The sequence below is a fragment of the Bufo bufo genome, chromosome 2 (assembly GCF_905171765.1).
Source record: "Bufo bufo chromosome 2, aBufBuf1.1, whole genome shotgun sequence".
Classification (NCBI taxonomy): domain Eukaryota; kingdom Metazoa; phylum Chordata; class Amphibia; order Anura; family Bufonidae; genus Bufo; species Bufo bufo.
Window position 1 is genome coordinate 38,072,769 of NC_053390.1, and position 13,173 is coordinate 38,085,941.

The 13,173-nt window shown below is 45.8% G+C and overlaps 1 protein-coding gene across 4 annotated transcripts in view; it reads left to right on the forward strand.

Annotated features, from left to right (window-relative positions):
- The window catches only part of FYB1 (FYN binding protein 1), a 126,097-nt gene extending 121,840 nt beyond the window's left edge, over window positions 1-4,257 (forward strand). For all 4 annotated transcript variants that reach the window (XM_040420945.1, XM_040420944.1, XM_040420943.1 and 1 more), the window contains 4 exons: window positions 202-364; window positions 1,551-1,584; window positions 2,955-2,986; window positions 3,971-4,257. In XM_040420945.1, the coding sequence (XP_040276879.1) occupies window positions 202-364; window positions 1,551-1,584; window positions 2,955-2,986; window positions 3,971-3,993 (252 nt within the window). In that variant the 3' untranslated portion in view covers window positions 3,994-4,257. The remainder of the gene's footprint in view (window positions 1-201; window positions 365-1,550; window positions 1,585-2,954; window positions 2,987-3,970) is intronic.
- The last annotated feature ends 8,916 nt before the right edge of the window (window positions 4,258-13,173 follow it).

Here is a 13,173-nt window from a genome sequence, read left to right on the forward strand (position 1 = left end):
AAAGTTATGCCCCTGGACAGCCAGATGTAAGCTCTTAATGTGGACATTCCCCTCTTTGTACAGTATGGCGGTGTTATTTACGTGCGCATTGTAACGGGATTATATTTGTACACAGTTTTGCAGCATTATATCCTCCTCACTGCCTCCATTTATCTACTCCTTGAGGGAGATCCCTCTGGTTATAAGGTTATTTTTCTAAAGTTCACAGGTGACATTCGAATCTTGTCATCAGTCCAAGTGGTGACCAGCCTGGCAGCAAAGAAGTGGGGATCCAAGGACTTACCTCTGAAGCCGGGAGAAACCCTGGATGTCATACAACACGCCAATGATACTACGCTTCTATGTAAAAATAATGAGGGCAAATGTAAGTACATATGGAGGCAGGACACGTGAGGTTTGTGTCTTGCTGGTGTCAAGAGGGTCTTCCGAAAATAGACGAGTGCATGAGCAACCTGCTCACCATTCACTGCTATGGGACTTCCGAAAATAAGCAAGCGCTGGGAACTACACCTATCGGATGTTTATGGCATATCCTATCAATATGCCATAAATGGTTGAGTTGAAAATGCACCTTTAAGGGGTTGTCCTATGCCCTATCAGTCCCAAAGGTGGGTCTCTACGAGCCAAAATGGAGCCCCCTTTCTGGTGCACTACACGGACGGCCATTGCAGCAAAGGTTTGGTAGACCTGTAGGAATTAGGAAACTCACTGTAAAAAATAATAGTAAAGTGTAAAAATAATATGTACTATATCTTATTATAGCAATAAAGTATCTTCTTCAGTTTCCACCTCATGGTCAACAGCACTAAACTGGCTGCATCTACAACTAGTGGTCTACACGCTGCATTGTTTCTGCCACCTAGTGGCTAAATACAGTGGCGCACTTACCGTGGAGGCAGACCATGCGACTGCTATCTGGGCCTGAACTGCTTCTCCTGCAGTCGCCACTATGAGGAGTTCAGTGCAAAGATATTTTACAGTTTCCATTGAGTTCCTTGTATTTACATAGCTATTTGGCAGAAATCTCATGGGGGGGATGGGGGAGTTGCAAATACTAAAACAAAGCGCAAAAAAAAGAAAGAAAAAACACAAACCAGAATTGTTACATAGATGATCTTTAAGGGGGTTGTTCAGTTTATAGAGCTTATTTTCACGCTCCTTATTATGGACTTTTGAGGTCCCTGTTCAGGACTTTCATCAGTTGCTACAAAGCATGTAATACTTTAGTTCGCCTGTGGAGGCAGCGCAGGGAAATTGGACTCTTTCTGGCAGGATCTAGCAGAGATTACAGCCGATTTCAGGGGTCTGTCTGTAGCATGATCATCAGGAGACCCTTCTAAAAGAGGGATTGTCCAGACCCTTTTACGTTTGCTGTGGGGCCCCATGATATGTGTGCACGCCCCTGCCTACATATCAGACTACACGAGCTCAATTTTACCCTTATACATGAATCACATCCACACCGGTCAGGGAAGGTGATTTTGTACATGTTCGGATCATTGCAACAATGTAACTGAAAAATGTTTTTCTTTTCTTTTTAATTTCCCCAGATGGTTACGTATCGAAAAGCAATATCATTGATGAGTAAGTATTGGCATAACCATTCAGGTGGCAGTCCATGCAGTGCAGTATTACAAGGAGCAATGCTATGAATGGTCATAATATGGGGTTTCACTTTTACTATTATTCTGTATGACTCTAATAATGAATCTGTGAAGGTACAATAGGACACCATCAGGGTCGGTGTAGCTATAGGGGGCACTGTTGCACCCAGGTCCTGGTGCCTGAGGGATACCAACTGACCCCTATGTCATATTACAAGATCCCAGTGCATGTGGTAGGTGGGGGCCCCGGTATAGATTTTTTCCTTGGGACACAAGAGTTTAATGTTATACCTCCGTCTCCTATTGAAAGCTATGTTCACAACTTCTGTAGACTTTGATGTAGAGGAAGTGAATGATGAATGCACAATTGCACCCAGGCCCTGGTACCTGAGGGGGCCAAATGACTACTCTGCAACAGAAGAAGACCCCAGTGCACATGGTAGGTGGGGCCCTAGTATAGATTTCTTTTTCTTGGTACCCAAGAGTTTCATGTTATACCTCCGTCTCCTGTTGAAAGCTTTGGGCACAACTTCTATAGACCTTAATGTAGAGGAAGTGAATGATGAATGCACAATTCCACCCAGGCCCTGGTACCTGGGGGGCCAAATGACTACTCTGCCACAGAATAACACCCCAGTGCACATGGTAGGTGAGGGCCTTGGTATTGATTTTTTTTTTTTATTGGGACCCAAGAGTTTCATGTTATAACTCTGTCTCCTATTGAAAGCTATGGGCACAACTTCTATAGACTTTAATGTAGAGGAAGTGAATGGAGAATGCGCAGTTGCGCCGAGGCCCTGGTACCTGGGGGGCCAAATGACTACTCTGCCACAGAAGAAGCCCCAGTGCACTTTGTCTGTGGGGGCCCTGGTATCGATTTTTTTTTTTATTGGGACCCAAGAGTTTAATGTTATAACTCTGTCTCCTATTGAAAGCTATGGGCACAACTTCTATAGGCTTTAATGTAGAGGAAGTGAATGATGAATACACAATTGCACCCAGGCCCTGGTACCTGAGGGGGCCAAATGACCCCTCTGCCACCTAAGGAGACTAGTGCACATGGTAGGTGGGAGTTCTTATATAGATTTTTCTTTTGGACCCAAGAGTTTCATGCTATATCTCTTGTCATTGAAAGCTATGAGCACAACTTCTATAGACTTTAATGTAGAAAGAGTGAATGGACAATGCAGCAGCCAGAAGTCAAAAGTGATATCCAATATGGCTGCCCTTCTGCCCTTATGTTGCTTTCTGGCTAAGAATAGGCACCAGGGGCAACTCATCCTGACCCTCACCTTACATACATATCACAATGTTACATGCATATCAATAATCATTTGTCTTTATTTGCAGTGACGGGGAAATCTACGATGATATTGGAGAGAGTACGTATCATACTAATGTTCTAAGCTCCATATGTAAAACTGAAATACCCCCAAAATTTTTTTTCACATGGATAGTACTAAACCGGTGCTCGAATTATATTCAGTCATAAGACACTGTGGTGGCGTTTCATTCGTAGCGATTATTCACAAGTGATTGGTCACCATAGTCATGTGACATCAGGACTAGATATGCCACTAGGCACAAGAGGCATATGCCTATGGGCTCTCCTCTTGGAAAACACACCACTGCATTAAGCATCAATACCCGATTGTTGGCGGCCCAAGTCCCTGCACTCCTGCCAATCAGCTGTTGGAAAGGGGCAGCTCTGTTCGGGTGATCGCTGCAGCCTCTGCCTCAGCCAGTGAAGTCACGTCCATCAGTCACATGACCTTTGTGCGGCTCAGTCCGATTCAAGTGAATGAGATTGATCTGCAGTACCGAGCACGACCACTATAGAATGCACGGCGCTCTGTTTGGTACGCTATAAAGAGTCTGTAGCACTCGTTCAAGTTTCTGCACGTCCACACGGGTCGCACACCCCAAAGGCCGTCCCTGGGTACAAAGTGGGCCCATATATATGATGTATTCATCATCCATATAAAGGGCTCATGCACACGACTGAATGTACTTTGCGGTCCGCAAAACATGGATCCGCCCCCCAAAAAATGGATGATAGCCGTCCGTTTTTTGTTTTTTCCCCCCCACATCTATTGTAACAATGCCTGTCCTTGTCTGCAAAATGGACAAAAATAGGACATGTTCTATTTTTTTGGAGAACGGACATATGGAAACGGAATGCACACAGAGTCATTTCCGTTTTTCTGAGGCCCCGTTGAAACAATTAGTTTCGCATACGGGCCGCAAAAAAAAGCAACGGAAACATTAAAAAAAATACATTCGTGGGCATGAGCCCTAAACCGGGGTAATTATTTATTGAGATTCTGTCCCGTTTTCCTCTGTGTAAGTTTCCTATCTATCCGCAGACTGCATCTATGACAACGACTGAATCCACCGCTGGGCCTCATTCACACCTGCTGGCGACGACATTCAAGAAAACCATTGTACAGATTCTCATGTGTCAAAGAAATGCAGCCAATCAGATCGCTGCTTCCATTTTCCAGCTCAGAAAGTGCAAGTTGCTGCAATCTGATTGGTTTCCGTGGGCAGCTGTTGACCGTTCCGCCTGTGATATGTTTTTATGCATAAGACACATGCTGTAAAGTATATAAACTATATATAGGAGTAGATTTCATCATTTTCTTGCCAATACTAAAAAAAAAAAAACACACAAAAAAAAACCTGAATTATTACAGAGATTAATATTCTCATCTATTAGTTACAAAGAGCGTCCCTCGCTCTGGAGGACCCGGCAGGTCCCTGCATCACATGGACAGCCTATTGATTTTAGTGAGAACTGTGCAATGCCTTATTTTACCTGTGGGGGCACTGCAGGGAAATTAAACACTTAGTGAAAGATTGTAGCCCAGATGGCAGCTGATCGCTGGGGCCCTGTGATCGGCTGACTGCCGGGGATAGTCTGCCCCCTTCAGCATGTTGGGTAGATTGCATCACATCCCAATGAGATATTTTACTGAGATTTGGAAACTGTAATTTACTACCATCACATCCATGGGCATGATGGGAGTGAAATGTGGGTTTACACTGCCATGATACGGCCACGTTTTAGGGTCCGTATGACACCCGCCACGCCCGGGACACCGATCCCTCACCCTGTGGCTCTACTAGAGCAGGGATCAGCAACCGCTGGCAACCCATCTGTTCAGAAACTACAACTCCCAGAATGCTTCATTCACCTGTATGGGAGTTGGAAGAACAGCCCAGAGTGTTTGCATGCTGGGAGTTGTAGTTTCACAGCAGCTGGAGTGCCGAAGGTTGCTGGTCCCTGTGCTAGACTCGGATCGCTATAGGGTTCTATGGTGACCTCTGGTTTAGTAGGGCCACAAGGGGATCAGGTTTTGTGGTCATAATATCCCAGTGTGTCCTATACATTGTATCCATTTCTGATCATGTAACTTGCTGTCAGTGAATGGAAACATTAATGTTTTACATCCAGAGGTGAAAATACATCCTGATCACGTCCTGCTGCAGGGGTGCTAGAGTTCGGAAATGGTGTTTGAATAGAAACTGAGCTGAGTACGTGGGACCTGCAGTCCTATGTCAGAGGTGACACACTGTGACGACAGCCTGCATTGTCAGCTCGGTATTTATTAATTGTTTTCCATGTACAGAAATAAATATATTGCTCTGTTGCCCTCTTGAATATGGCGTCTTCCTTAATTGTTTCTCATTAACGACTCTGATTTTGGGGCACCTTTTTATATCAAGCGCCCCTCCCTCTTAAAGGGATTGTCCTTTGGAAAAACATGGCTGCTTACTACCAGAAATGGCGCCACGCTGTCCATGGTCTGGGTCTGGCCTTGCAGCTTAGTAAATATGGCCGAGCTGCAATGTCCTATACAGCCTAGGTGTGGTGCTGTCTACGGAAGTAGGCAGCCATGTTTTTGTAATCCTTGATTATCCCTGGGGACGTTTTCTGAAGATCCCCCTATTGTGGCCGGTCCCATGGGAGGGAATCATACTTATCTGATCTCCGTCGCTGGATCCGGCTTCTTCTCCCCCCGGCTCCTCTGCAATTGCTTGGTGTCCCCGTATCAACATCCGGTTTGACGCAGGTCACGTGGCCACTGCAGCCAATGATTGGCCAAAGCGGTGACGTGTCAATAGGTCAGGTGAGGCATTGGTGACACGTCACCACTGCGGCCCTTCATCGCTGACCCATGTCTAACCAGTTTTCTTCTGTAAAAAAAGGTCCCCAGGGGTGAAGAACCTCTTTAAATGACCAAATGGTTACTCTGTACTGCATTTTATTGGATTTAAAGGGGATGTCCCCTCAGGACTGCTCAAACGCCCTATTAGACCATATGGAAATCACAAAGCTGGACCCCAATGGGAAACCCTCACCAAGTTTTCCTGTGTTACTGGTACAGCGATGATCTCATCCACATGAGTTACAGCAGGTAGTCCCCAGGATCAAATCACTGTCAGGGAACCTGCCTGAAGGAAACAGGTTGTCCTTGGTGGAAAACATCTCTAAACTTGCAACCACCACCACCTACCGCAGAAGGTTCTTATTTCCACACTCCCATTTCTTCCAAAAACTGCACCACACCTGTCCACAGGTTGTGCGTGGTGCTGTGTGACCTGTGTCGTGACTGTGTAGACCTCTCCTAAACCTAACTGTAGCAATCAGTGTCAGGCAGCTGCTGCCAAGGGTAAGATAATGGGTTGCATCAAAAGGGGCATAGATGTAGGAACGGAGAACATAGTCCTGACACGTTACACATTGCTAGTCAGACCACACATGGAGTATCGTGTGCAGTACTAGATACCCATGTACTCCCGGCGGGAGTATCCTCCACATCTAGAGGAAAGAAGATTTCTCCACCAGCATAGAGGGGGGTTCTTTACTGTAAGAGCAGTGAGTCTATGGCCTCTTTCACACGGTTAGTATTTGTAAGCCAAAACCAGATGTGGAACCTACAGAGAAAAGGTATAATAGAAATATTTGTGCCTCTTCTGTGTTTTGGACCCACTCCTGGTTTGGGCTTACAAATACTGATGCAAAAATACTGACCGTGTGAAAGATGCCTATGAATCTCTCTGCCAGAGGAGGTTGTAAGGGTGGAGTTACTACAAGAAGAGTGCTCGGCCGAACACTTTTTTACTCGATGCTCGGCATATCACGGTGTTTGGTGTGCCCGAGCGCGATGCTCGAGTCTCCTTCCCGCACTTTTTGTTGGCCGCTACACAGCCAATAAACATGCGCGGAGGTACTGGCACTCACTGTAATGCCGTAGCCATGTTGGTTACTGGCATTACAGTGATTGGCTAGACGGAACGCGTCATCGGGTGCTATATAGCACCCGATGACACGTGGTTCGGCTCAGTCTTAGGGAGAGCTGCAGCAGAAGGGAAAGATAGTGTAGGGACAGGAATTGGTTTATTTGTTTGTTAGGCAGGTTTTACTGGTGAAAGGTGTTACAGACCCAAAAGTCCTTTTAAGAACTATTGCTTTATCTGGCTGCAATATATATTATTAGCGCAACGTGCGCTAAACTGACAGTGACACAACCTCTTCTACATCTGCTACAATTGTTTGGCTGCTGGTGGCAGCGACATTACCTGCGCTACATCTCCTGTATAACGTTTGCCCATCCTAAATATCAGTGACATTCAGTCTAATTTATTTGCACGTACACTTACAAAACCTGGGCTACTGTATGTGTGACATACTTGCAAGTATATATACCATTTAATATGTACAGGCCGTGGCCCTGTGCGCAGTGAAACTGTGCCTGCTGCCAGAGCATAAGAAACACACTCATCCACGATGCCTGGCTTCATGGCCCAGTTTGCAGGGCGGCGCAGCACACCACTTTCAAAGTCACACCAGTGCGACCAGGTGGTCGGTTGGATTGCAGCAGATAATGCTTCCACTCGGTTAAACACCACCCTGTCTTCCACAAAGTCCAGTCTCAGTAGCCAAGAGTCTGGTCAATAGAATCCTCACCCTGATCCTCCTTCCTCCCACCATGGAGAGTCTTGGCAAACAAATGATCCCTACACTCGGATATTCCGAGGAGCTCTTTTCATCGCCATTCCTTGATTTGGCTCTCTCTCCAAGCCCGCTTGAAGAGTGACATGAGGCGATCTTGTGCACTGATTCCCAAACTCTTGAGCATCCACAGTCAGAAAAAGATGACGGTGGGGAACGGCGTGGGGAACGGCAATTAGTGTTTCACGAGGTGGATGATGATGATGAGACACAGTTGCCAATAAGTCAACCTCGATTAGTGTCTCAAGAGGTTCATGATGAGGATGAGACACAGTTGGCAATAAGTGAGGTTCTTGTTAGGTCAACAAGTCAGGAGGATGACCAGAGTGAGAAAGTGGAAGAGGAGGTGGTGGACGATGAAATCACTGACCCAACCTGGGAAGGTGGCAAGCTGAGCGAGGACAGCAGTACAGAGGGGGAGGGATCCGCAGCACTGCAACATACTGAAAGAGGCAGTGGGGTGGAAAAAGGGAGAAGGTGGGCCACACCAAACAGGCCCGCAACTGTTCCTTGGAGCACCCCCTTGCGGCAATCTCCCTTGCCAAGGGGTACGTGTTCCGCAGTCTGGCGCTTTTTTGAGGAAAGTGCGGACGATAAAAGAATTGTCATTTGCAACCTGTGCCGTACCAAAATGAGCAGGAGCGTGAACACTTACAACCTCACCACCACCAGCATGATCCGCCACATGGCATCAAAGCACCCTAATAGGTGGGCCGAATGCCTGGATCCACAATCGGTGACTACAGGTAACACCACTGCCTCCTCTTCCCCTGAGTTACGTGCTGGCCAATCCCCTGTCCAAGACACAGGCCCGGATGCCTCCCGCCCTGCACCTGGACCTTCGCAAGAACCATCAGCTAGCACATCCACTTCTGTGTCGCAGCGTACAGATGTCTATACCCCAGGCCTTTGAACGAAAGAGCAAATACCCAGCCACTTACCCACAGGCCATAGCACTAAATGTGCACCTTTCCAAATTACTGGCCCTGGAAATTTTGCCATTTAGGCTTGTGAACACTGAGGCCTTCTGCAGCTTGATGTCGGTGGCCGCCCCGCGGTACTCTGTCCCCAGCCGCCACTATTGTTCCCGGTGTGCCGTCCCGCGTTACACCAGCATGTGTCCTGTAACATCACCCGTGCCCTGACCAACGCAGTTATTGGGAAGGTCCACTTAACGACTGACACATTGACAAGTGTATTCGGCCAGGGACGCTACATTTCCCTGACGGCACACTGGGTGAACGTTGTGGAGGCGGGGAGCGAGTCATACCCTGGGATGGCACAGGTGTTACCGACACCAAGGATTGCGGGCCCTACTTCCATCAGGATTCCTACTTCCATCAGACCTACATTAGTGGCTGCAACCCCCCCCCCCCTCTTCTCGTCCTCCACCTCCTCCTCTGAATTATCATCTTGCAGCACCAGTCAGCCATCAGTCAGTATCTGGAAGCAGTGTAGCACTGCAGTGGGGAAGCGACAACAGGCCATACTGAAACTTATTTGCTTAGGTGACAAACAGCACACCGCCGCAGAGCTGTGGCAGGGGATAAGGGACCAGACTGAGCTGTGGCTCTCGCCACTCAACCTACAACCAGGCATGGTTATGTCTGATAATGGCCGTAACTTGGTGGCAGCTTTGGAGCTCGGCAAGCTCACACACATACCATGCCTAGCCCACATGTTCAACTTAGTGGTTCAGCGGTTTCTCAAAACCTACCCCAATTTGCCTGAGCTACTAATGAAGGTGCACCGCATGTTGTCACCGCCAGTTCTGTGAGAAGGTCTGGCAGACGTTCTTCTCTACCTCTTGTATGATGTTCTTTGTTTTGGTTTCACTTTCTCATCTCCTTTCCTTCTGCCAAGTGTCACTTATTTAGACTAATTGTCTTCCTTTATATTCCCTCCCATACTGCCTTACTTTGCGGTTTATACTACTTCCTGGATAAAGTGTTCACTGCTGGAGGCTGCTTCTGCTGTTTGCTCAGATAAGTCCTTTACTTTATTGTGTTTCCTTGCTGGCTTGATTCTAGGTGACCATGACTCTGTCCGTATTAAGTGCAGGGAGCCGGTGGTCGTGTCCCCTCACTATTATAGGGTTTTCAGGTGTCACACAGACTTAGGTACGTGGGCATGCAATCGTCTACCATCAAGACCTTGCATGTGCATAGCAGTCAGGGTCAGGAGAGCTCTTAGGGTTTTATAGGGCTCACCTATAAGCTCCTTAGTTTGGGATCAAGCCAGTCGCTCGTTTATTCATAAACTTCACCCGTGACATATGTGTGCCCATTTCCGAAAGTCATCTGCAGCTGCCGCTGGTCTGGCAATGCTGCAGCAGTGCTTGCAATTGCTAGCTCACTGACTGTTGTGCGACGTGAGCACGAGCTGGGATTCCACGTTCCACATGTTGGCCAGGCTTTGTGAGCAGCAGAGGGCAGTAGTGGAATACCAGCTGGAACATGGTCGTTGCCTTTCCAGTCAGCTTCCGCACTTCACAAGCGAGGAGTGGGCATGGATGTCTGACCTCTGTGAGGTTTTACGCAACTTTGAGGAATCAACACAGATGGTGAGCGGCGATGCCGCTATTATCAGTGTGACCATCCCACTTCTGTGTCTACTGAAACGCTCGTTGCTCACAATGAAGGCGGATGCTTTTCATGTGGAAGAGGTGGAAATGGGGGAAGACAGTACACAGGGTGATAGCCAGACCATCTTCAGTGATGATGATGAGGAGGAGCAGGAGACGGTTGCCTCCGCTACAGAGGGTAGTACCCATAGCAGGTTTATTCCATCTGTTCAGCATGGATGGGCCGAAGAGGATGAGGAGATTGAGAGTCATCCTCCTGATGAGGACAGCGAAGTCTTGTCTGTTGGGACTCTGGCACACATGGCTGACTTTATGTTATGCTGCCTTTCCCGTGACCCTCACGTTCTATGCATTTTAGCCAACACCGATTACTGGTTGTTCACCCTTCTCGACCTTCGTTACAAAGAGAACTTCTTATTTCTCATTCCTGTGGTGGAGAGGACTAGCAAAATGGTGCAATATCAGAAGGTCCTTGTGGAAAATTTGCTCCAAAAATTTCCAGCTGACAACGCTGGCGGCGGAGTCCGGTCCGTAGTTCCTTGGGCAATCGAGGAGGGGAGACGAGGGGTACACACAGCAGTTCCAACAGAGGCAGGGCAACAGTCTCCAAGGCCTGGGACAGTTTCATGACACCCCGCCAGCACCCTCACCCTGATGCGTGGTCTAGTGTCACAAGGAGAGAAAAGTTTTGGAAGATGGTGAAGGAGTACATAGCAGACCGTGTCAGCGTCCTCAATGATCCCTCTGTGCCTTACAACTATTGGGTGTCCAAGCTGGACACGTGGCATGAACTAGCACTCTACGCCTTGGAGATGCTAGCCTGCCCTGCCGCCAGTGTTTTGTCTGAGCGGGTATTTAGTGCTGCTAGGGGCATAATAACTGATGAGCGTATCCGCCTGTCAACTGAAAATGCTGACAGGTTGAGTCTTGTAAAAATGAACAAGGCCTAGATTGCCCCTGATTTCTCTACTCCACCAGAGGAAAGCGGCTGAACATAAAGGCACTTTAAATGTGGCTTTTATGGTGTATTGAATACACTGTATTCCCATGCACACCATCCACCACAAACAAGGGTATATGGTTCAATCTTCCTTTTCTCGTCCTCCTCCATAAAAAACAGGCAGTATATAATATCCAATCTCATACACCAATGAGATTGAATATTATATACTGCCTGTTTTTTATTCACCTTTGTGAGTATAATAAATTCCATTTATTCCGTATATGTGATGGTGCTTCACTATTGCGGTTATTCTTTCGTCTCTGACAGAGGCAAATGAGTGGAGGCTTTGTTGCTTTCTGTGGCCTTATTGCTTTCCTATATCCACGGATTAGTGGAAGGAGTCTATAGTGGTGATTTTCCTGCCTTCTGGAGCAGAGCGGTCCAACTGAAAAAGGATTGAGATTTATGTGAATTGTACCCACTTTACGATTGGGACCTGCGACGCGGAAAAAGGCAACGTACTAGAGACTTTTTTATTTATCTATCCTTTTAATGTTTTTGAGTGTCACCAGCAGGCCATCAATCATAATTTTTCAAGGGTGTGTATGATGCCCTCCTTTATGTGTAACAAAGGGTGTATTGGAGTGCCGGTTCCTGGTAATGTTTTGGCAGCACTTTCACTTTATATACAAGTAAATATACATGAAAGAATGTTTCCAAAATTTTTTCCTCTAAAATAGATTTTATCTTCGGTTTTGTGCGTATTATTGTCAGTCTGTAAAAGTGTTGAGCGCGAATATTAGAATAGCAAATTTTTTTAGCGAATATTGCCACTTCGCTAATTTGCGAATATTTCAAATATAGCGCTATAAATTCGTTATTTCGAATATTCATTTTTTTTATTTTTTTTTATTGTTATATTTTTTTCTTTCCCACTTCCCAAAAGTAGTTCTTACCTGTTCTGAGGATTCCTGGCTTTCTGGCTGCTCCAGTCAGTGCCCGTTGCCGCTTCTGCCGACTTCCGTGCTAATGGAGCGTCCCCATGACCATGGGAACGCCTCCATACTAGAATGTACTGTCGGATGTGAGAATTAAGTTGAAATCGCAATGCGATTAATATAACTTGAAGTAATCGCATTGCGATTTCAACTTAGAGCTGTGTTTCTAATGGGTCTGCTTGCTAGAATTAACAAAGTTAACGAATATGGAATATAGCAGTGCTAAGTTAAAATCACAATGCGATTACTTCAAGTTATATTAATAGCATTGCGATTTCAACTTAGCACCGCTATATTCCAGATTCGTTAACTTCATTAATTCTAGCAAGCAGACCCATTAGAAACACAGCTCTAAGTTGAAATCGCAATGCGATTAATATAACTTGAAGTAATCGTATTGCGATTTCAACTTAGACCTGGTTTACTATGGTTGGCTTGGTAGAATTAGCGAAGATGACGAATATGACGAATGTATTCGTCATATTCCTCAAAACGAAGATAACAAAATATTCTCCATCTTCGTTTTAGCTCCATATTCGTCAACTTCGCTAATTCTAGCAATCAAATAGGAAAGTTGACTAGAGACAGCTAAGTTTTTAATTCGCTATGCGATTATATTACTTTGCTTTTTTTTTTTAATAAATAATATATAATAATTATCAAGTATTATAATTATTCTATTTATTTAAAAAAAAAGCAAAGTAATATAATCGCATAGCGAATTAAAAACTTAGCTGTCTCTAGTCAACTTTCCTATTTGATTGCTAGAATTAGCGAAGTTGACGAATATGGAGCTAAAACGAAGATTGAGAATATCTTGTTATCTTCGTTTTGAGCAATATGACGAATACATTCGTCATATTCGTCATCTTCGCTAATTCTAGATATCAAACCAATAGGAAAGTTGCCTTAAGTTAAAATCGCAATACGTGATTATTTAAATCGCATATTAATCGCGATAACTAGAATAATGACTAATATTTGATTTCGACGAATATGAGATGAATATTCTAGTGAATATTCGC